Below are 24844 nucleotides of genomic sequence, written 5' to 3'. Positions count from 1 at the left end.
TAGCGCTCTACCACTTGAGCCACAGCGCCACTTCCGGCTTTTTTCTTTTTGCTTATGTGGTGCTGAGGAATCGAACCCAGGGCCTCATGCATGCAAAGCAAGCACTCTACCACTGAGCCACCTTCCCAGCCCCAATGAGTACATTCTTATCAAGCATTGTAGCCTCCTTCTTTGTTTCCCCTGTGTAGTTCATTTTCAACATAGTGTCTAGTGATTACCCCTCCTGTGTAAGTTCTTTTTGACCTTCACTTCCCAATTTACTACTACAATCATTAACTCAGATGGTGGAGAATTGGCATATATTTCCTTGTTAGGTTGCATAAACACTTTCCTTTGTTTCTTTCCCCGTATTTTTAAGAATGGTACTCGGACCTGGAAGTGGTTGCTCATACCTGTTATCCTAGCTATTCAGGAGGCTGAGGGACAGTCCAGCAAAATCTAATAAAATCTAGTGGCAAAAAACATTCATCATGTAGACATGGGAGAATTGAGCCTAACTCCATCTTTTGTCAGTGAGGTCTCACTGGGAAGTGTTTGGTGTCTAAAAAACAAAACAAAACACGTTAGCACATAAAGGGAGAATACTTTAAACAAGACTTTTGCTTGATAATCTAGGTATCTGCTCAGATTTACCCAATGACTAATATAGAAAAGCATTTAATAATTTCCTATTTCAAGTACCTTTAACAAAAATTTTGATATTAAAAAAAAAGCAATGGTTAGGTTCTAATCTTAATGTGCTGTGGTATATGTTTAAGACTAGAAGTTGAGCTGATGCCTGTATAATTATAGCTACTCAGGAGAAAGTCTGCGAAACTCCTGTCTCCAGCTAACCACCAAAAAAGCCTGAGTGGAAGCGTGGCTCAAGTGGCAGGGTACTAGCCGTGAGCAAAAAGGTCAGGAACAGTACACAAGCCCTGAGTTCAAGCTGAAGTACTCAATCCCTCTCTCTCCCTCCTTATCTCTCTCTCCTTCTCTCCCTCTCTCCCTCCCTCCCTTCCTCTCTCTCCCTCTCTCTCCCGTCTGTCTCTCTCTCTAAGGTAGCCAGCTTTTCTTTGAATACTTAATACTTCTTTATTGGCTTTTCCCTTGCCCAAGTGACCCCTGCCTCCATGTGACACCTATTTGTTCTGCACAACTCCATTGTCTTGAATTAGTTCTCTTTCACTTACAATTCCTTTTCCCTTAGTTCTGTGCCTGTAAGCTAAGGATAGGAAATACCTGTGTGGAAATTTTAGATGTCACAGGGAGACAGTTTGGAGCAGGGTGCCCATCCCACACACGCTTCATACCTTATACTAAAGATTTTACCTTTAGCTTGAAGGAATCCTAAACCTCAGAGTACCATTTGCCTTGTCAGAATTCTCTGACAAGTTTTATCTTTCTTTTTAGTTTTATATTCCTAAAAGTTCTATGTACTCTGACCCTACAATCAGCCTTCAGGGATGATCCAGGGCCCTTTTTCTAGGGACCATCACTGCCTTATAATCCTCAAGAGTTGAGATTTAGTGGGCTCTAGTCTGCCCATCTGCCTCTGATGTGTATTTGTCCTTCTTAGAATCTATCTATCTCTGGACTCTTGCTCTGGGTAAAACTTACTGAATCTGAAAATTAGGGATTAGGCTACTACTAGTAAGAGAGTACCTATTTCCTCTCTCAGTTGATATTTGATGTTGACAGTATCCATCAGAGTACTGCAGTTGAGGAAATTAATAGTGTTCGATACTGTAAAGGATTGACAATTCCCCTTAGTCAAAGGATTGGACAGGAGAGACAACCGTAGTGCTAGGGGAAGATAGCAGAGTTCATGAACCTTGTGAACCAGTGTCATTGCAAGCCAGAGAGAATCATAGTACTGTTAATAGAAGAGTTGACACCCAGGCCTGAATATTTTATATGAAGATTTTTCAACTGATTTTCATAAGTAAGCTTATCCAACTCCCTACCTAGAAAATACAGGTATTTTACCTGATTATATGTTAAACTAACAGTGAATGTAGGTTTGGGTAACAGAGGAAGATGCATCTTATGGAGTTGTAGCCAGACAGGAGCCCTAAGATGGTATGGAAAGGGATGTATCATTTAATGGAAGACTGAAAATCATCTATGTCCATAGTTGGTATTCTCTTCCCTCATTTTGAGTTCGTTACTATAAAATATTTCCTAATGCAGCAAAAACCTCTCCTGATTTATAATGGAACTAATTAGTATTTATAAAATTTATTAAACAGATTTAGCAGGATCTAAAATGGTACACCACAGCATATTTAAGACTAGAACCTAACCATTGCTTTTTTTTAATGTCAAAATTTTTGTTAAAGGTACTTGCTAGTCATTGGGCAAGTGTGAGCAGATACCTAGATTGTCAAGCAAAAACCTTTTAAAATAGTGTTTTGTTTTTAGTAGCAGTATGTATTCACTTATTTTGTTGCCCTAGGCTCTTCTAGAACTACTAGTTAAATATTTTCCTGGTATTCTGGAGTATTTTTCTCTAATTTATCTTTTTGTTTTCTCTTTCTTCCCATCTTTGCTAGTATTACTACTCAGATACATGTGAAACCACTTGAGACAAAATAGGCCACTTCACCATTACTTATTTACATTGAAGGCATACTGATGCCTATGCTGGGGGTTTCCTAGGGCTTAAGTTTTGCTATATTCTAGGCAGAATGCTTATTTATTTTGTCTGATAAATTTCATACCAGAAAACTCCTCCCTTCAAGTTTCTTCTTACAGTTTTCTTCTCCATAGAAATACATGGAGGTAATACACTAGGAACTGATATCTGAAATACATATACACCTTAGTGGTTTCCTTCAAATTCTTGGTAAAAGAATTTGGAGCTCTTGTCTCTACAGGTAGAGAAGCCTTTGTATGACTATCCACCACTGCCTGAACCCTGCCCATAAATTTCTGACTCCTGCTTAGATTCACTCTAAGACCCTGATTGATTTACTTAAAGATAATTGCAAAGACTTTTGTATTCTTATCTTTACCCTACCTCCTCACCAGCAGTTTCCAGATGCCTAGCTGTGACCCTATCAGACAATGCATAGTTCCAGATATGCAAATTAACTTACCATTGTTTTGTAAACATAGCCTCTGTCATCTTTATATATATATATATCTTATATACAGAGTAACTACATGATTTAGTGTGTACTTTGAGATTGAGGAGGGCAACCATTGACACGTATCAAGGCAGTAGGAATATATTATTCTAAATATAAATGAGTTGTGATAGAAAGATAAAAAACCTTGTATCATATTTACCTTCTTCCAAAATTACATGGTATGACACATAATTGTACACGTGCGTGTGTATATTTTTAAGCATAGGTTTCTTTGTTGAGATGAGTCCTTTCTTTGCCCCTGTTGGCCTCACACTCCACTGCTTTAGTAATGCCTTCCACTGTGCTGTATCTGGCTTAAAAGTCTGATTTCTTGCCTGTATATTTGTTTATTAGAGCAATTATATTTTTTATTCTTTTATTTTTTATTTTTATTTTTTGGGTTGGTCATGGGGCCTGAACTCTGGGCCTGGGCGTTGTCCCTCAGCTCTTCAGCTCAAGGCTAGCGCTCTACCACTTGAGCCACAGCGCCGCTTATATGGTGCTGAGGAATCAAACCCAGGGCCTCAGGCATGCAAGGCAAGCGCTCTACCACTGAGCCACCTTCCCAGCCTGAGCAATTATATTTTGATGAATTCTTTAGTTAGTATTAATGTTTATAATACCCTGACATTTTATCTTGTTTCTACCAGTGAGAAGTGTTTTTATTTCCATGCAGATGCAGAGTTTGCAGGGTGGTACAGAAGCTATTGCTCAGTTGGATCAGTTAGAAGCTGATTATTATGATCTGCAACTTCAGTTATATGAAGTACAGTTTGAAATATTGAAGTGTGAAGAGTTATTATTGACAGCACAACTGGAAAGCATCAAAAGACTTATATCAGGTATGGTTATGCATTTGACTACATAACTCCACAAAAGTATTGCATGGAGAAAATATATGAATGGCAGTTGTGTCCTTTTCTAAAAAGTCTAAACAAATTTTTTTGAGGAAGTCTAGGAAGTCAGAAAGGTCATTTGGTAGAATCAGTGGGGCAACTATATATTAGTTTCAGTTATCTTTGTAGGTTATTTTGTAAAGATCCTTCATCCACAGTCTCAATTTTTTTTTTTTTTTTGTTGGCCGTGGGGCTTGAACTCTGGGCCTGGGCGCTGTCCCTCAGCTCTTCAGCTCAAGGCGAGTGCTCTACCACTTGAGCTACAGTGCCACTTCCGGTTTTCTGGTGGTTTGTTGGAGATAGGAGTCTCACGGTCTCTCCTGCCCGGGCTGGCTTTGAACCGCGATCCTCAGATCTCAGCTTCCTGAGTAGCTAGGATTACAGGCGTGAGCCACCAGGGCCCGGCCACAGTCTCAATTTTTAAAGAATTTGAATTTTTCAGGGTGCTATAAGGAATGTGCCAGACACTTGCAGAACAAATGCTTGGCATACACTCAATCTGTGTGGAGTATTTCCTTTTATTACCATTTTACAGAGAAGCTCACTCTTAACCACAATCCCTTGTTGCTCCTCCATAACAGAAAAAAGAGATGAAGTGGTATACTACGATACTTATGAAAGCATGGAGGCCATGCTGGAGAAGGAAGAGATGGCAGCGTCTGTGCACGCACAGAGGGAAGAGCTGCAGAAGCTGCAGCAGAAGGCTCGCCAGCTGGAAGCAAGACGGGGACGAGTCTCAGCCAAGAAAGCCTACCTCAGAAATAAAAAGGTATTCCAATCTTTTATTCATTTCTTAATCCCTGATCCGAGTCTAATAATTCTAACATGATTTGTCACTTGATACTTGAATATTTTAAAAATTAAATAAGCATTACCTCTTTTATTACTCAGTTCATAATATTAAACATTTATATTTCTACTAGTATTGCTCTGTTAAATGAATTCCAGCAGCTATAGTGATGTGTTCTTTGCTTTTAGCAGCCCTGAGGGTGACTCTCCTAAGGAGTTTTAATAATACTGAAGAATCTCATGTTCTATATTTCCTGTTAACCTTTTAATTTAATGTGGCTACATATCATTTAATCAGCCCTGGTTCTGACCTCAGCCCTCATTTAGTAGTAAAGGTTTTTTTACTTACTTATTTTTAACATGAGTCATATTTCTAAATCCTTGATATTCAGAGTGATGACATTTACAAAAGAGTGCTTCATAGTTGGGCACTGGGCGCTCATGTGTATGATCCTAGCTACTCAGGAGGTTGAGAGGGGAGGATCATCAGGAAAGCACGAGACTCTTAATCTCTAATTAATCACCACAAAACTAAAAGTGGAGCTGTGGCTCAAGTTGTAGAGTACCAGCCTTGAGTATAAAAGCTAAGGGCCCTGAATTCAAGCCACAGGACCAGCAATAAAAAAGTGGTTCTGAGAAATGGCCAGTTTGTGCTCTTTCAAGAAGTAGAAGGTCAGTAGGACTTATTGGTTTGTGGTGAAGGTGTGAAGGGGAAATATTCCTTACTAACTTAACTTCTTCCACTGGGCATTTGTACATTATATGTATGATGGACATATCACAGTGAAACCCCTGTTTATAACATATGCTGAAAAAAAGAGAAAAAAGACTATTTCAACATGTAGCCCCCTGGACCAGAGAAAGGTTATAAATAAATTGAAGATTAAGCATTGTTACTATCATATTATAGTACATTATTTTTATAAAGAAGCACACAGCTCTGCCAATTTATCACAAAATGTATTCCATATGGAGATTAAAGTATGCATATATTTAAAGCAGTAGTTAATAATGATGTTTTATAATTTTTAACTTTTGAGTCTCTAAGGTCTCTTTGTTCTGACAATGATGACAGAGAGAGCTAGATCTCTTGCTATGTTTACACCAGTCTAGAAAAAGCCAGTGTCTTTAATTTACTTGAGAATGGTCAAAACAGACGGTAGGCCACTGGCTGTATTTCATTCTTTTTAATTTTAAATAGATTAGAATATTAAAATTTACGAAAGCGGACACACTTATAATCTTGGCTACTCAGCAGGCTGAGATCTGAGGATCATGGTTCAAAGCCAGCCCTGGCAAGAAAGTACATGGGATTCTTACCTCCAATTAATCACAGAAAAAGCCAGAAGTGGCACTGGGCTTGTGGTTGAATGCTAGCCTTGAGCAAAAGGAGCCCAGGGACAGTGAACAGACCGAGAGAACAAGCACCAGGATCAGCTAAACAAAACAAGAAACTTATGAAATAAACCTTGGTGGGGTCTAAATTTCACTTGTATTAAACATGTTTTTTAACTTTATTATTATTATTATGGTGTACAGAGAGGTTATAGTTACATGAGTCAGATAAAGAATACATTTCCTTTTGGACAGTGTCATCTGTTGCTCTAAAACATGTTTTATATATTTATAGGAAATTTGTATTTCAAAACACAATGAAAAATTCCAGCAACGCTTTCGGAGTGAAGAGGAATATAGAAACCATCACACAGCACAACTTGTAAGTTTGCACTCTTGGAGACATGGAGCAAAAGCTTATTTTTCATGCATCTCAGGGTGAATAAATTGGAGAATGAGAGTCATATAACTAGATGTTAGCATTAATTCGTGTGTGTGTGTGTGTGTGTGTGTGTGTGTGTGTGTGTGAAGTTTTTAGGCAAAATCAAGTACAGAATTCCTATTCCTACCTTAATATTTTATGCCTTTCCCTCCTCCCCATGTGCATACACCAATAGCCTCCCTTCTGTTTGAGTGGTACATTTGTTAGCAGCAAGCCAACTTTGAGACATTTTTACCCAAAGACCATTGTTTCTACTAGGGTTGTTCTTAAGTGTCCTGTGATTGTAAAATGCCCAATTATTGATCTTGGTTTCTTTAAAACAATACATTGTTGTGAAACTTTTTCAAGAAAAGGGTATGTTGTAAATTAAAATTTTATAAGATGAGCATGCTTAGGTAATTTATACCCAAATTAGTAAGAAATAAGGACAGGAATGCAAAGCCTCTTTTGTAGCCATCTTTAACATCCCCATCCCATCACTGCAGGTGAGTTAATTTCATTTTATGGGGTCACAAATGAGTTCATCAAAGTTCTTTTTTTTTTTAATTTTTTGTTCTGATCGTGGGGCCTGTCCCTCAGCTCTTCAGCTCAAGGCTAGCGCTCTACCACTTGAGCCACAGCGCCACTTCCGGCTTTTTTCTTTTTGCTTATGTGGTGCTGAGGAATGGAACCCAGGGCCTCAGGCATGCAAGGCAAGCGCTCTTCCACTGAGCCGCCTTCCCAGCCCCCATCAAAGTTCTTAAGGTGGAAACTGTCACATATCCAGGCCTGCCAAATATTGGCTGTGGGTTTAGGCTCAGTTTACTGTATTACCCTTCCCTACACAAACTCATCAATTCATGCCTCAGAGCTAGAACCATTCTCTTCATCTTTGATCTTTTACATTCTCATTAACTTGAATTTGAGATCAGCTAACTTTTCTTTGAGCCCTATAGCCACCTAACATATATTATGTTTAGATAAGATTCATTGGTTCACAATTGAAAAACTTTCAGTTTTTTCTTAAAAACCATTTTTTAAAAATCAACCATTTTCTCAGTGCCAACATCTCCTAGATAAAATACTTTCTCTACGTGGCATAATCTGTTCATTCATGGAGTCATATAAAGTTTAGACTCTTTGTCCTCATGGAACTTCATGTCATGTATCTGGATTCAGGAGGATGCAAGCTTATTCTGGATTTCAGGTGTTTAGTGGGTATAAACTAGAGTTTGTAGCAGTTTGTACTGAGTTGGGTGACAGGATTATACATTCGAAGTATGGAACAGAAGTGTCTGGTGGGCATGGATGTGTTCTTGCTTTGCTTCACTATAATCTCAATTCTTAGCTTCCCTTTCTGAATGGGGAGGATCCCATTGAACTTTAATGCAGAGCTCAGACCTATCTTCTTGCTTTCTTTAAGATTATGGAGCTTGTCTTCTATTACCTGATACTGTTGCTATGAGAAGCCCTGCCTTACATCTAATCAAAGTTGATTGTTCTTTTGAGAATTAAGACTCTTTCTTAAACTTAAGGCAACAGGTCTCTCTGGTGTCTGATAGAGGAAGAGACAGATTGTTCTTTACTGACCCATAATTTGTTGTTTCCTATGCCATAAATCCAAGAGGCCAATGCATACCCAAAGGATTTACTCTGTACTACCAAAAGTCAGAAAGCGTGATTGATAGTTCCAGCCTGTTGGGAAACAGGTGGGCTACCCTGATACTCCTCAAGGCATTTATACCAGTCACCAGTTAATAAATACTTCCAGTGTCTGTCACTGTTCTCCAAAGAACTTCAGTTCTAACACTGTCCCGCTTACAAATTTCTGAAGAAATATTCTTATATATTAAGTGTAGTATTCTGTATGTATTATTACTCTAACTTCTAATCTCATGATTCCAGGTTATCTTAATAAGATCTCATTTGATTATTTGTTTTCCCTCCTGAAAACGCAGGCCTCTTTTCTCTTGCACTACCAATGTGTTCCCAATCACAGCACACCCATAGTTGGTCAAGTCAGAAAACTTGAAGCTCTTTTACAACCTTGCTATTTGACAGCACTGAACACTATGTCTGAACTTGGCCACTGTCCAGCTCCAGTTTTTAGGATCTGTTTCAGATGTACCTTGTTTACATAGCTGCTCTTTTGATAGATGCAGTCCTGTCTCACCAAGTATAAATGTGTAGACCCTGCACCCATGGCCATTTCCTTTCTCATCTAGGAATAGGGCTAACAGAATCTGGGCCTGTTCTGTTCCTACTCAGAAGGTTAGCTCTGTCCCTTCCAGTTGCCGTTCAAGAGGCTTATGCGGTTGGTTTCTCATGTCATTCATAAAACAATCCTATTACCATAGGCTGTCTGTGTTGATAACTGTGGAGGTGTTTGAACATCTTCCCCCCTCAGTATTAAGAGGTTATTGAAAGGAAAGCTAATATTTTATTTTGTAATATTTTAATTTCATATTTTCCTCCATCTACATTTATTCTGTGGTAAGAAACTAGACATTGATTGATTGATTGCTGTACCTGGGGCTTGAACTCAGGGCCTGGGCTCTGTTCCTGAGCCTCTCTGTGCTCAAAGCTAGCACTCTACCACTTGAGCCACAGTGCCACTTGAGCCACAGCACCACTTCTGGCCTTTTCTGTTTATGTAGCACTGAGGAATTGAACCCAGAGCTTCATGCATGCTAGGTAAGCACTCCAGTGCTAAGCCACATTCCCAGTTCCAAAACCAGATATTTAGGGGAACATTCTCACCTTCTTGTTCCTATTGTTCTGTTATATCACTTGATAAAAATTGGTGGATTTTTGTTTTTTTTGTTGGTCATGGGACTTGAACTCTGGGCTTGGGTGCTGTCCCTGGGCTCTTCAGCTCAAGGCAAGCACTCTACCATTTGAGCCACAGCATCACTTGTGGTTTCCTGGTGGTTAATTGGAGGTAAGAGCTTCATGGACTTTCCTGCTCCGCTGTCTTTGAACTGCAGTCCTCAGATCTCAGCCTCCTGAGTAGCTAGGATTATAAGCGTGAGCCACTGGTACCTGGCTTGAGATTTTTTTTTTTTTTTTTTTAGAGATTCTGTCATATCAGATCTAAGGTTATTATCAATACTGTTCATTTTGGTCCAAGTTTATTTGGTAAAATTTGGTAGTTGTGTATCATAATATATAACTTGAAGTGATATCTTCTCATTTCATTTAAAAATACCCTTTTCTTCTCAAATTTTCTACTTTCCATTTGGTTTCAAGGAAGGAAAGAAAAGCCAAGACTGCCTTTCTGTGTTTAATTAGAAAGCTTTCTGCTTATAGTTTACGATTATTGAGTATATTATTCTAATGGTAGTTACCAAAATGACCTGAAAAATGACCATAATCATTGTCCATTGTTGCTATGGATTATTATTTTTTTTTTGTAGGGTGTGGTTGATCCTGGGGTTTGAACTTGGCTTGGGCACTGTCCCTGAGCTTTTGTGATCCAAGCTAGAGTTCTGCCATTTGAGCCATAGCTCTACTTTTTTTTTTTAAGTCTCATGGGAGTTTTTGCCTGGGCTGGCTTCAAACCATGATCCTCAGGTTTTAGCCTCCTGAGTAGCTAGAATACAGGCATGAGTACCTGGGACTGTGGATTTTTTTGTGTTTGAGTTTAGGGTGGTTCTTAATACCTCTTAATCTGGATTTGTGCTGATGTTATGCCCTTACTGAGTTTTTTTTAAATCAATATATATGTATGTGTATATTGTTACTAAATTATATTACATTCAGAGTAGTCAGCCTATACCTTTTTCTATTTCATCTCTTCCATAGATTACTCTTATCCTTCCCCCTAACATTTTTTTTTTTTGGTTGGTTGTGGGGCTGGAACTCTAGGCCTGGGCGCTGTCCCTCAGCTCTTCAGCTAAAGGCTAATGCTATACCACTTGAGCCACAGTGCCACTTTTGGCTTTTTCTGTGCTGCTGAAGAAATCAAACGCAGGGCCTCATGCATGCGAGGCAAGCACTCTACCACTGAGCCACCTTCCCATCTTCCCCCCCATCCCCAACATCTCATGGCAGTAATAACTATCTGTAGACATTATTTAGGGAAAAACTGGTGGGAAATAGAGGTACTAAAGTATGATAATAGTGGAGGGTTGGATTTAAAAAATATTGTAGTACACCATCTCACTGTCATTACAAAGCCCAGACTTTCTTCTGCTTCTAACTACACCTGTGGATTACAGTGTGCTCTAGAATACATGGCCAGGTTAATTTTTATGTGAAATTGTCTGTACTTAAGGAAGGAGGTGGCTCCTGTTTTCTATAAAAAAAAAAAAAAAAAGTCTGGGGCTGGGAAGGTGGCTCAGTGGTAGAGCGCTTGCCTTGCATGCATGAGGCCCTGGGTTCGATTCCTCAGCACCACATAAACAGAAAAAGCCAGAAGTGGCGCTGTGGCTCAAGTGGTAGAGTGCTTGCCTTGAGCTGAAGAGCTGAGAGACAGCGCCCAGGCCCAGAGTTCAGGTCCATGACTGGCAAAAAAAAAAAAAAAAAAGTCTGTAAAGTATTTGCATGTTGAAAGCCCTCAACTAAAATATAGTCTTCCAAATGAGATTTCATTACAGTTTTTAAATGATTCAACAATAGGGGAGCATTTACAAACTGGTAATAGCTGATAGGGTGTGTGATATTAAGTTACAAAATTCATGAACACTGCTTGAAGCATTTTTTCCCCCTAAATGTTGGTTATATTGGTTGAAACAATGTGTAATAAATTGCTGAGGAGGTAATTGCTGATAATTTTTTGTTCTCCAATAAAACTTTCTTTACCAAAACAGGTAGCCAGCCTGTGGGTGGTAGCTTGCTGACCCTCTGTCTTTATGTGTCTTACTTATACACAGTTCTGTTGAGAACAGTGATCTTAACCATCTTAAGAGTTTTAAAGAAGAGATTATGTCTCACGTGCACAGGCAGCTATGATTCCAGTGGTTTCCTTCACTTGGTTTATTTTTAAAGCCACCTATACTTGAATTTGTAAAAGATAACAATCCTCTCAATCCTCTTTCCTCTGTCTCCCAGTGCTGGAACATAGAGTATTTGATACTGAAATTGTTTAGGCCAAAGCCACCAATATAAAACAAGATTTCACTTTATCATATGAAAAAGAATTTTAAAGCAATGATTTGGATTAAAAAACATAGTGTTCACTTGCGCAGGTGGTTCATGTCTATAATCTTAGCTACTCAGGAGGCTGAGATCTAAGGATTGCGGTTCAAAGCCAGCTGGGGCAGCAAAGTCTGTGAGACTTAAAATTTTTTTTTAATTTTTAATTTTTGGTTGGTTTTGTTTTTATTTTTTTATTGTGAAAATACTGTACAGAGAGGTTACAATTACATGGGCAAGATAATGAGTACATTTCTTATCAAGCATTGTAGCCTCCTCCTTTGTTTCCCCTTCCCATCCTCCTGCCCCGAGACTTTTAAAAATATATATATATATTATTTTTACTGTAAAGATACTATACAAAGGGGTTACAGTTACATGAGTAAGGTAATGAGTACATTTCCTATTGAGCATTGTTACCCCCTCCTTTGTTTTTCCCCTACCATCCCTCCCCTCCCCACCTCTCAACTTCTCCCTCCCCCATCCTGAAGTTGCAAAGTTCGTTTTCAACATAGTATCTTGTACATCTCATTGCTAAAATGAGTCAACCTGTATCCTTATTTCCACATTTTATTTCCCTTCCCCTCCCCAAATTAGAAAAATGTATATATAAGATGGAGGGCGCCAGAATCAAATACAGTGAAAACAGGGATTACAATATGGGGAAAGAACATACAAAAGAAACCCAAAAAAATCACACAGTACATTGTAAGTACATTAAAAACAAAAGCAACAAAAATAGAACCTCTTGTGTCCCTATCTTGGAGTTCATTTTGCTTTAGCATCATCTTATATGGTCATATGTACATAGCTTTTGACCTTTTCTGCTTTTCCTAGGTATATGCTAGTTTTTGCAAATAAGGGAAACCATGGGACCTATGTCTCTTTGAGACTGGCTTACTTCACTTAATTTTTTTCCAAGTCTTTCCATTTCTATCAAATGGGGCGGTGTCATTCTTTCTGATGGAGGCAGAGAGAGAGAGAGAGAGAGAGAGAGTGTGTGTGTGTGTGTGGTGTGTACACATTTTCTTTATCTCCAATTAACCACCAGAAGTGGTGCTGTGGCTCAAGTGTCAAGTGGTAGAGCACTCCCCTTGAGCTGAAGAGCTTAGGGACAGCGACCCAAGACTAATTGAAAAAAACCCCACAAAACATACTGTATTATATTGTAAGGATTTTGTTGAAGCCGGGTGCTGGTGGTTCTTAAGTGTAATCTTAGCTACTGAAGAGACTGATATCTGAGTATTGCTGTTCAAAGCCAGCCCTGGAAAGGAAATTCCGTGAGATTTTTATCTCCAGTTAACCTCCAGAAAACTGGAAGTGGTTCTGTGGCTCAAAGTGGTGGAGCACTAGCCTTTAGCTGAAGAGCTCAGGGACAGTGCCCAGACCCTGACTTCAAGTCCCATGACCACCAACAAAAGATTTTGTTGACTGAAGCATCCCCTTGAGTCATTCATTTTAAATACTGGAAGAAAATTCATTCTTATTCTTCCCCCTAGTCATGTGAAAAGTGGATGTGGCATAACATAATGGATTGTTATTACTCTTTTGCTAGAAGAAAGAGAAATTACTTGATGAAGAAGAACGAAAAAGTGCCTGGGTTAGCCAAGAGAGACAGAGAACACTAGATAGACTTCGGACCTTTAAGCAGGTAGTAAAAGTATGGTATATTTATTTTTTTTCTTATATTAAACAGTACTAACGTCCTATTCTGTTTTTGTTTAGTGTATTATGATCATGGCAGTAACTGTTTTGATGACATGGCTCCCTTTGCTTTGGTTGTTTCCAGCGCTAATAGTATGACACTTGTCACATGGCTTCAGTAGTATAAGAGGAATGTCAGACTTTTTGGGAAGATTGGATTCCTCTAGTAACAAGCTGATGCTTGGTACTAATTCCACATACATCAACCTTTGCTGGTCATAAATGGGGTTGACCATTGGTAAATGTGGATCAACCAACATATAGAGTGCTTGTGCGCTCTCAGCCTCTGTGCAATTCAGAAACCATTGCTGAAGCTTCTGGCTCTAGTTGTTGAAGTGCTTCAGTGCTGTGTGTTGGGGGATCACCTTAGTGGTGAAATGATCTTTTAATTAACCATCTAGAATTATAGAAAAGATGGGTCGTGGTGAGACTACCCCTAAAAGAGTGGTTTCTTTTAGGTAAACCCCTAAGGCTTAAGTTAAACCTAATGCTAAATAAATGTTGTCTCCTAAATGGCATAATGCTATGAAAGTATTGTAAGGCAGTATTCCAAAATTTTTTCATTGTATCATAAATAAATGTATTATTTCAGAGGCTTTTTAAAAAATTGATGTAAAAAATGTCAAGGTTTTCATCTGTAAGCAATTGAAAATATATCATAAACCAGTATTAGTTTCTTAGCTTTCTGCATACCTGTAGCAAATATATTTGACATTATTTCACATACTAATTTTTTCCATTTAAATTAGTAATGTTAATAAATTACGTGGTAGTTTTGGACAGTTGGCTTCTTAAGTAGATAAGAGAGAACAGGGTCTTAACATATTTGTTAGGCAATAACAAAGGAGTTGGAGATAATTGCTGTGAAAATCAGTAGGTATTGGTATTCTAGTTTATTCTAACCACAAAAGAGCCAAAATAATACCCTTCAGTTGAAGGAGAAAATAGCCTTTGTTCATTTTAGTTTTTAAATATATGACAATCAGTTACAATAACTTCTAATATTTTAGAGGTACCCTGGGCAAGTCATACTTAAATCAACCCGATTACGACTGGCCCATGCAAGAAGAAAAAGTGCAGCAAGTCCTATGTCCCAGGAGGATCAGGGTGACTCACTACCAGGAGTGTTGCAGGGAATGGAGAAAGCAGAAGAGTTGGGAGAAAGAAGAGACCCTCTTGGATCACCACAGACAACAGAACCCCAGAGCCTTGCACAACTTGAAGATTCTTCATTAGCACAACTTGAAGCCACTTCATTACCTCTCAGTGGTGTTGTCTCTGAACTGCCTCCCACTGCATCGCTTCCACTTTTGACTAGTAATGACCTCGAACCATGTTCTGGTACCATAGATCCAGTTCCACCACCTCTCCCTCCAACACCCCTGCCTCCACCTCCTCCTCCTCCTCCACCGCCACCTCCACCACCTCTACCTGTTGCAAAAGATGAATGTGCTGATGTCACCGCAGAGACACTGGAGAAAGGTCTGCCTAGAAAGGAAGGAACTGAGAAGAGAATTCCCAAATCAGCCAGTGCCCCCTCAGCTCACCTCTTTGACAGCAGCCAGTTGGTCAGTGCACGGAAGAAACTCAGAAAGACTGCTGAAAGTTTGCAAAGGAGAAGAGGTAAGTGCACAGGCATTTCCATCTGATGTATAAAATGAGGAATAGTGGAAGAACTTTATAATACATTACATTTTGCAAAGTTTAATAGTAAATGTTATTGGATAGTTAACAGGTTTTCAAGCAGAGAATTGTAATCATCTTGAGTTATTAAGACATACTTAAGAAATAATATATTTTGAAGTGACATTTGGTCCATTTTGTGAACGATTTTTTTTTTTTTTGTCAGTCATGGGGCTTGAACTCTGGGCCTGGGCGCTGGACCTGAGCTCTTTTGCTCAAGGCTACCACTCTACCAGTTGAACCACAGTACCACTTCCAGTTTCCTGGTGGTTTTTTGGAGATAAGAGTCTCATGGACTTTGTTGCCTCCGGAGTAGCTATGAGTAGCTAGGATTACAGGCATGGGCCACTGGTGCCCGGCTATGAATGATTCTTTTTGTGTTAGAAAAAGTCTGGTTTTAGGCTGGGCACAATGGCTCATGCCTGTAATCCTAGCTACTCAGGAGGTTGAGATCTGAGGGCTGTGGTTCGAAGCTAACCTTAACCTGGGCAGGAAAGTCTAAGAAACTCTTATCTCCAATAAACTACTCAGAAAAGGCTGGAAATGGTGCTGTGGCTCCGGTGGTAGAAGGCTAGTAGCCTTGAGCACAAAGAAGTTCAGAGACAGTGCCCAGGTCCTGAGTTCAAACTCCAGGACTGGGGTGAAAAGAAAAAGCCTGATTTAAACCTAGGAGATAAAGTACTCAGTGGCTAGGATTGTCACTCAGGGTAGAGCATTTGGCAAACATGTTCAAGGTTTTGGGTTCTATATGCCCAGCACTACAAAACAATAGAAAGAAAAACTAATCTCATGTTTGGTCTCATTTTGCTTCTGAAGGTTTTAATTCATACCTTGTATGAAAAGGCAAAGAGTAGGAAGTGATATGGTCATTTTATTGTTTGCCTCTCATTTTATTTTTTGGGTTTTTTTTTGGGGGGGGGGTCTGGTCGTGGAGCCTGAACTCTGGGCTTGAGCTCAAGGCTAGCGCGCTACCACTTGAGCCACAGCGCCACTTCCGGCTTTATTCTTTTTGCTTATGTGGTGCTGAGGAATCGAACCCAGGGCCTTGAGCATGCAAGGCAAGCGCTCCTTCTTTCACATTGGAAGTGATAGGAATAGAAAGAGTATCTGATAGGAATAGAAAGAGCACTGGTAGCTCATGCCTGTAATCCTAGCTACTCAGGAGGCTGAGATCTGAGGATCACAGTTCAAAGCCAACCTGGGCAAGAAAGTCTGTGAGACTCTTATCTCCAGTTGATCACAAAAAAAGCCAGAAGAGTACCTGACAAGGAACTTGAGTCTTGCCTTAAGTGATGCTCCCTACTGTTCTGGCAACCTTCTACTCACAGCTTATGATGCCAGTGCCTTGGGCTTTCATAGTCCAATAATCTAGAGGTCATATAGTTTGACTTTTAAGTTCATACCTAACTGTAATTAATTGTTCTTTCCTTTTCTAAAAGTGAGCTCACCCATGGATGAGGTGCTAGCATCCTTGAAGCGTGGTAGTTTCCATTTGAAAAAGGTTGAACAGCGAACTCTACCCCCTTTTCCTGATGAAGATGATAGCAACAATATCTTGGCACAAATAAGGAAAGGGGTAAAATTGAAGAAGGTTCAGAAGGACGTTTTGAGAGAATCCTTCACACTTCTGCCTGATACAGACCCTCTGACACGGAGCATCCATGAAGCTCTAAGAAGAATTAAAGAGGCATCTCCTGAGTCAGAGGATGAAGAAGAGGCCCTGCCTTCCACAGATTGGGAGAACTAACAAGTAAATAACCTGTTGTCTTTATTAGCATTCAGTAATACAGCTTTTGTAATTGGTCGATGGGGCCCGGTGTTCTTTTCAAGTCTAGGATCTATTATTTATACAAATGCTATGTTTCCATTAAAAATTATCTCCACTTGAGGTACATCCTAACTAAAAGGACCATCTTATTCTTCCCTTACCCAGAAAAAACTTTTTCTAACTGAACTACTTCATTTAAACAAGTTTGCTTTTCTTGTTTAATTAGCTTACATTAAGTATGGGGGGGGGAGGATTTCATTCTTACATTCCACGTTTATAATATATTCCAATCAATTTCATTCCCTTTTATCAGTTCCCTCCCCTACCCCCACCCCACAAAGGAGTTTCTGAGGTCAGTGTAGAAAATGATGGATTGTTTGGATAGTTAGCTTTCTGAACCTTTAAAACTAGTAATACATGTAGCATTCTGCTAAGTAATAGAGTTCACGTCTATTACTTTTTTTTTTTTTTGGTCAGTTATGGGGCTTGAACTCTGGGCTTGGGCGCTGTCCCTCAGCTCTTCAGCTAAAGGCAAGCGCTCTACCACTTGAGCCACAGAGCCACTTCTGGTTTTCTGGTGGTTTATTGGAGATGAGCCTCACAAACTTTCCTTGCCTGTGCTGGCTTTGAACTGTGATTCTCAGATCTCAGCCTCTTGAGTAGCTAGGATTACAGGTGTGAGTCACCAGAGCCAGGCTCACTACATTTTTAAATAATAAGAATAACTGGGTATGGTTTTGAACATCTACAATTTTTTTTTTCTTCTTGACAGTGCTGGGGTTTGAACACAGGGCCTGGGCACTGTATCTGAGCTTCTTTTGCTCAAGGATAGCACTCTACTACTTGAACCAGAGCACCACTTCCAGCCTTTTCTGTTTATGTGGTACTGAGGAATCAAACTCAGGGCGTTAGGCATGCTAGGCAAGCACTCTACCACTAAATCACATTCCCAGCCCAACATCTGTAATTTTGATACTTGGGTGGTGGACATAGGAGGGTTGAAAATTCAATGCCAGCCTAGGCAGAAACGGCATAATCCTGTCTCAAGAACAAGATGGGTATGTTGGCTGACAGCTGCGTTCTCAGCTGTGTGGGAAGTTTAAGTAGGAAGAGCACGGTCCAAGGCCACCTAAGTAATAAGCTCAAATTCTATCTGAAAAAGAAGTTATTAAATAAAAGCAAAATGTAGCCAGGCACTTGTGGCTCATGCCTGTAATCATAGCTACTCAAGAGTCTGAATGAGAGAGCTGAATAACATGGTTTGAAACCAGTCTGACGAGGAAAGTCTTTGACACTCTTGGTTTTTTTTTGGCCGGTCATGGGGCTTGAACTCTGCGCTTGGGTGCTGTCCCTGCGTTCTTCAGCTCAAGGCAAGCACTCTACCGTTTGAGCCACAGTACCACTTCCAGTTTTCGAGTGGTTTATTGGAGATAAGAGTCTCATGGACTTTCTTGCCTGGGCTGGCTTTGAACCATGATCCTCAGATCTCAGCCTCCTCAGTAGCTAGGATTACAGGTGTGAGCCACCAGCACTCGGTAGTCTTTGACACTCTATCTCCAATCAACTACTCAGAACAATCTGGAGATGGTAATATGGCTCAAGTGGTAGAGCACTAGCCTTGAGCACAAAGAGGCTCAGGGACAGCTCTCAGGTCCTGAGTTCAAGCCCCTAGACTGGCCAAAAAAATTTTTAAAAAGAAAAAATGCTGAGGTCATGGCTTCAATCAACTTCAAGTGCTTACCTAGCAAATTTGCAACTCTGAGTTCAAAACTTCAATATTGCCAAAAATTAGAAGTAAAATAATAGTTAAAACATAGAAGACATTATTTGGCTATATCAAATAAAATGTTGCTAAAAGTAGTAATTTTACCCGTGCCTTTTGGGTATGGAAATATTAGGGAAATGTTATTCTATTTCTACTCTTGCTCCATGTGTACCAGGATTATGTGTTACTATGCTTCAGCCAACCTTCAGCAATACCATTGTTCTTGCTTTATTGCAGTCTTATATAAGTCACTTGTATGGCTCACTTATTTAAAATCATTTTCGCCTGTACTATAGGTACACTAAATATATCACTATGTCTTCTCAAATATCTTAGAGACTCAGGTTTGTTCAACTGGGAATGGTTTCTGCTGTAGATACTTGCAGATTCTCTTGCTCTGTTTTTGTTATATAGCGTGTTGTCTCCCAGACTGGTCCTTAGCATATAACTAAAACTGTCATGGTGCTGATTCCACATATTAGCTTGTCATTACAGCTAGCCTGCAGTGGTCTGGCACATCAACTGCTCAGGCTGTGTCTTTATCTGTCTTCTCTCTTCTTACCAGGTCTGCCTGACAGCAGCATTGTGTATAATTCAACAGTCAGAGGTGTAATTTATAGTTTCTGGCTACTAATGGTATTTCCTTAATATTATGTATTAAGAATATAGTTCATGATGTATTTGAATTTTTTTGGGGGGGGTTTAGTTGTGTGGGGCTTGAACTGGGACCTGTACGCTGTCCCTGAACTCTTTTCTCAAGGCTAGTGCTCTACCACTTTGAGCCACAGCACCACTTCTGGTTTTCTGATGGTTAATTTGAGAATCTCACTGACTTTCCTGCCCCTGCTGGCTTTGAACTGTGATCCTCAGATGTCAGCCTCGTAGGATTACAGGTGTGAGCCACCACCACCTGGCCTGTGCTTTTTCCTCAGGGCCTGGGTACTGTCCCTGAGCTGCTTTTGCTCAAGGGTAGCACTCTACCATTTGAGCCACAGCACCACTTCTAGCTTTTTCTGTTTATGTGGCACTGAGGAATCAATCCTAGGGCTTCGTGAACTCTAGGTAGGCATTCTGCCACTGAGCCACATTCCACTAAGCCACAGTCCCAGCCCCTGTGCCTTTTTTTTTTTTTAATTAGATGTAAGGGACTGTTTATGAAGCTGGCATGTATTCTATAATACTGAAAGGAAAACACACTCTTAGATAGCATAGGCATACAGTTATCTCATTTGTATATTGATTTACTTTCCTTTGTATATATGCCCAAGAATGGTCTGGTGGGATCATAAGCTCTGTCTTTAACGTTTTGAGGATCTTCTGTACTGATTTATAGTAGTTGCATTAGTTTACATTCCCACCAACAGTGTATGAAGGTTTTTTTTCCCTCTTCACCAGAATTTCTTGTTTGCTTTCTTGATGGTCATTTGGACTGTGGTATAATGGGATCTCAATGTAGGTTTGTTTTAGCTTACATTAGTTATGTAGAGGGGGAATTTCATTGTAGTTTTGATATACATTTTCTTTGTGGCTAACGATATCAAACATTTCTTTCTAAAGTAGCCATTTTTGTATTTCTTCTGAGAATTGTCTGTTCAGTTCTAATTGGATTATTCATTTGCTTTTTAATTTTTTGAGGTCTTAGTATATTCTGATCATTAACTTTATTGAATTTTGGTGGTGATATTCTCCTTTTGTTACCTATCTTTTGTTCTGGTAATTTTTAATATACAGAAACTTTGATACAATCCTATTTGTCAATTTTTGTTGGGTTTGCTTGCATTATTAGAGTCCCTAATTCAGGAAATAATTACTTAAAGATTATCTTTCAAAGTTTCCCAGTGTTTTCCCTTAGTAGTTTCAAGTCTTATATTACAATGTTTAATCCATTTGGAGTTTTTTATGTTTGTTTTGTTTTTAACAACTTGTTAGTCTTCTGCCTTTCTGTAGCCAGTTTGCCCAGAATTTTTGTCTTTTGGCCCTCTGTTAGATGAGTGTAGATGTGTGGTTATTTGTTAAGTCTTCGGTCCATTGCTCTTCAAGTCTCTCTTTATGCTAGTGCCATTTTACTATGGCTCTTGTACTGTAATTTAAAGTCAGTTATTGTGATACTTCTGATGTTGCTTTTTGCTGAGGATTACTTTTGTTGCTTGGGGTCTTTTGGGTCTCTATATAAATTTTAGTATTGATTTTTAATATAAATAATACTATGAGTACATATAATATATACACACCTTGACTACAGGTAAGTTCATTTTTTTGAAACAGTAATTTTGAATAAAAAAACAGGTGGCAGTTTGTGAGACAAACATTTGAGACTGAATTTACCCTGTGATATATAGGTTTGTTTTGTTTTCATTTTATGCTGGTACTGGGGCTTGAATTCAAGACCCTGCAGTCCTGCTTGGTTTATCCCCTCTTGGCTGACACTCTATTTGAGCCATGCTTCCATTAACCATCATTTTTGCTAGTTAATTGGATGGAAGAGTCATATGGACTTTTTATATTGGGCTGCCTCTGAACTATGATATCTTGGATCTGAGTAGCTTATAAGCATGAGCTGCTGGCACCCAGCCAATATGTAGCTTTTATATAAATTATCAGGACATAAAATATAGTTATGACATAAAAATGACAGTGAGTTTAACAGTCTTTTAGCATTGATCAAAATTCTTTTAAAATCATTGTTTTAATTTTTATTACTTAAAAGACAAACATATCCTTCTAACAAAGGGTTTCTCTTTTTTTGTTTGCTGCTGGTCCTGGGGCTTAAACTCAGGGCCTAATTGTTGTCCATAAACTTTTTTTCCCCCCCACTTCTCCTAGCATTCTACCACTTGAGCCACAGCTCTACTTCTGGCTTTTTCAGTGGTTAATTGGGGATGAGTCTTATGAGTTTTCCTGCCAGGGTTGGCTTTTTGGACTATAATCTTCAGATCTCAGTTTTCTGACTATCCAGGATTATAGGAGTGGGCTACCAGTGCCTGGTTTACAAAAGAGTTTCTTGTGTACCACCACATTTAAAGAAAAACCCATCAGTGTTCATCTTGGGTGTTAGGGAACGTATATATACAGTTTTTAAGAAGGCATTTTTAATTGGCATATATTAGCTATACAAAAAAGGGGATTTTATTGTGACATTTTCATGCATTTGTACAATGTATTCCAGTCTCTTTCCCCCATCATTCTTCCATTACCCTCTCCCCTCCCCTTCCTAATACAGTTTTAGTAACTTCCTTCTTCATACTTAAAATCTTCTTTTAAAAAACACTTTTATTTGTTTACAAACAGGTGTCTTAGAAGAAAGAAAAAACCTACAGATGAAGATTAGTTCCAATCCTTTTGGAAAACAAAACTTTTAAACTCTTGGGTCCAGAATTGGATTATATTAGATCCAAAGTATACTGGCTGAGTAGGCTGAAAAAAAAAAAAGGAAGCACCATTGGTAGATTATTGCTTTTTCCAGTCATTCCAGTTGATTAGTTTAGATGTGCAATATTCCGGGCTACAATGGAGAAAAGACCTTCCAGAGACAGCTATCTTTTATAAATTTTCTCATCCATCCACTTGTATATCTTCTTCTAGTGCCCAGCTAAGCTAGGGGTCACTCTGGCTTGGAAGAAAACACACTGGGTTGACAAAGATCTACTATGAGATATTTTGAGACTGCTTAGAGATCCATCTTGCAATGTACTGAGAAGATGTACTGAAAAACAGAGCTTCTTCCATATCATCTTGTAGAAATACTACAGCACCCTGAAAAGAAAAGTTTGTTGTGGTAGCTGTAAGTCAGGAATTAAAAATATCAAGTGGAAATGCACTTAAAATTTCCAAATCACTTATCTCTAAAGGAATTTTCACAAAGATGTTCAACATCTGAAAATCCAACAAGAGTTAGACCTATTAATGTGTGTACTACAACATGATGTATTTAACAAGACTTATTTTTAGAAGGCCACCCAGACTTACACTTTGTAAGGGTTTGGAGTTCAAATTTCCATACTTTTAAATAGGTTTTCATAATTCTGAATTTGTAATAGTTTGAATTTATGTGCATCCTTGTTTATCAAAAGCAGTACTTTGTAATTTGATAATATTTCAAATTATTTTTGGTCTTTTTGTTTAAACTATTGTTTATTATAACATGACTTTCCTGTTTAGAATCAGAAATCAGGATTCAAAAATAGGAATACAGATCACAACTCTACCATGCACATTTTGTGTTTTTATTATGATCCACAGTGAGACACACATGCTCTGCAAAAGTACAGAAAGTAGATAAACAGAAAAGCCTCTTTGGCATTTCAGTCTTCAAATGCTTTGACTAGAACTTTGAGAGCGAACCTTTGTTATTGTCACTTGACTTTTAAACATCTGTAGCTCTGGGTGCCGATTTAGCTGCGGATAGGGTCTTGAAGGGTACATTTTTGTGCATAGAGCCGTCATGGAGTATCAGCAGGACTACTGTGGGCTTGCATACTGGGAGGTATGGTGGCCTCGTTTTCAGTGTAATTCTGCTTAAGGCAGAACTTGGCCTTTATGCAGGGAGCTGAGGATTGAAATACCAAAAAGAACTTACTTAACAAGGAGCTCTTTGGCCTCACCCCAGAAAACAGTACAGTTGTAAACGCTCCTGTGTGTTTTAACTGTTTTCCTAGAGAAAAACCATTCATATTCTTGTCATTTTTAAATGTTATTTTCTTTAAAATAATAATGGAGAAAAGTTTGGCCACAGGTTATATAAGACAAAATCTACACACTTAAATGTTAGTATTGTGATTATTAATGAGATTAGGAGCTTCTGCATAGTATCATGAAACTTATTTCAGTTCTAGCCTAATTCCTTATCTGAAATTATTAAAAATACAGATCCTACTATATAAACTTCATCCTAAAATGAGGGTGGATGGGCTGGTATATCCTTTTGTCAGTGCTATTGGCCACATTAATCCATTTGAATTTTTTTAACTTAAAAGCACGTATTAGTTTCATGTATTCATGGATCTGTCTATCAATATTTTATGTATTCAACTTTGTCGATGCTTGTTCATAACCTAAGTTTTATTCATTTCTTTCCACTTTAGAAAAACAAACACTGGAATTCTAATGTATTGAGAGAGATTTACACCCACTTAGTGTTAAAGCTGGGGTTCCTTTAAAAACCAGGCTCACTTTAAAAAGGATCCTGTTATCTGTCCTCCTGAGCCTTGTGTGGAAAGTTTGTACGAGATACTAGATGCACTCCCAGTCCTCAGCAGTTCCCACTATCGTGCTCTAGGTACTCCCCACACTTGACAGACATGGCTGAAGCCTTGTTGGCAGCCAGCTAATAATTTCTGGGAAATTATTTTCTCCTACTCATCTATTTCTCTGTGCAGGATTAGGGTCTCAGGCTGGGTGTAGGCCCATTATGTAGTGCTTACCTGAGTTACCAAAAGGCTCAGAGTTCCGCTTCAAATCAGATTATAAGTTACTATAGTCACAAATAATAGAGTTACTCACTGACAATAGTATTTAAAATAGTGTCCACTTGTCCTTAAAGATATCACCAACTGGCCCTCATTAATTTAAGCTTCAGAGCCCCACAATAATTGTGTCAGTACAAACTAACCATATTTGGATTCATGGTACTTTAGGTGATCACAATCTCAATTCCAAACTTTTCTGTACTTCTGTACAATTGAGAATATCTTACAGTTATATTTCTGTGTCATCTCTGTATCTATAAACAGCTGCTTACTTTATGGTGAATCAGTTTAGAAGTTAGTTTACCTAATGAGTAGCAATTGCATTGTATTTAAAATGGGAAAACCAAGAGACAATGACTTGTGAATGTTTTGAGATTAGTATTACTGCTCATTTGACTATCAATTTCAAATATTCCCCCTGCTAATACAACCAAAATTGTATATATAAAACCAACATAGCATGTATAGAAAAAATAATCATAGTGGTTTAAAAGGTGTCTATAAAAGTATGAAGAAATGCCTTGAGGGTTTTTTGTTTGTGGGTTGTTGAGCTTGAACTCAGGGCCTGGGTACTGTCCCTGAGCCTCCTTGTGCTCAAGCCCAGCCCTCTCCCATTTGAGCCACAGCGCCACTTCTGGCTTTTTCTGTGGTGGTACTGAGGAATGGAACCCAGGGCTTCATGCATGCTAGGCAAGAACTCATCACTAAGCCACATTCCCAGCCCTTAATGAGGATTTTTTAAAGTATACTTTGTAGTAAATTTTACAGT

General features: G+C 38.9%; 1 protein-coding gene across 1 annotated transcript in view; it reads left to right on the top strand.

The window, feature by feature from the left end:
* The window catches only part of Jmy (junction mediating and regulatory protein, p53 cofactor), a 69980-nt gene extending 46447 nt beyond the window's left edge, over positions 1-23533 (top strand). Inside the window, exons 5-11 of the mRNA XM_013015809.1 lie at positions 3790-3955; positions 4591-4778; positions 6429-6515; positions 13246-13341; positions 14405-15017; positions 16517-16827; positions 21899-23533. Coding sequence (XP_012871263.1) covers positions 3790-3955; positions 4591-4778; positions 6429-6515; positions 13246-13341; positions 14405-15017; positions 16517-16824 — 1458 coding nt within the window. The 3' untranslated portion in view covers positions 16825-16827; positions 21899-23533. The remainder of the gene's footprint in view (positions 1-3789; positions 3956-4590; positions 4779-6428; positions 6516-13245; positions 13342-14404; positions 15018-16516; positions 16828-21898) is intronic.
* Positions 23534-24844: the final 1311 nt, after the last annotated feature.

This window comes from Dipodomys ordii, unplaced genomic scaffold, assembly GCF_000151885.1.
Source record: "Dipodomys ordii isolate 6190 unplaced genomic scaffold, Dord_2.0 Scaffold28, whole genome shotgun sequence".
Lineage (NCBI taxonomy): Eukaryota > Metazoa > Chordata > Mammalia > Rodentia > Heteromyidae > Dipodomys > Dipodomys ordii.
Note: the sequence above shows the minus strand (reverse complement) of the source record. Positions and strands in the feature narration are given on the sequence as shown.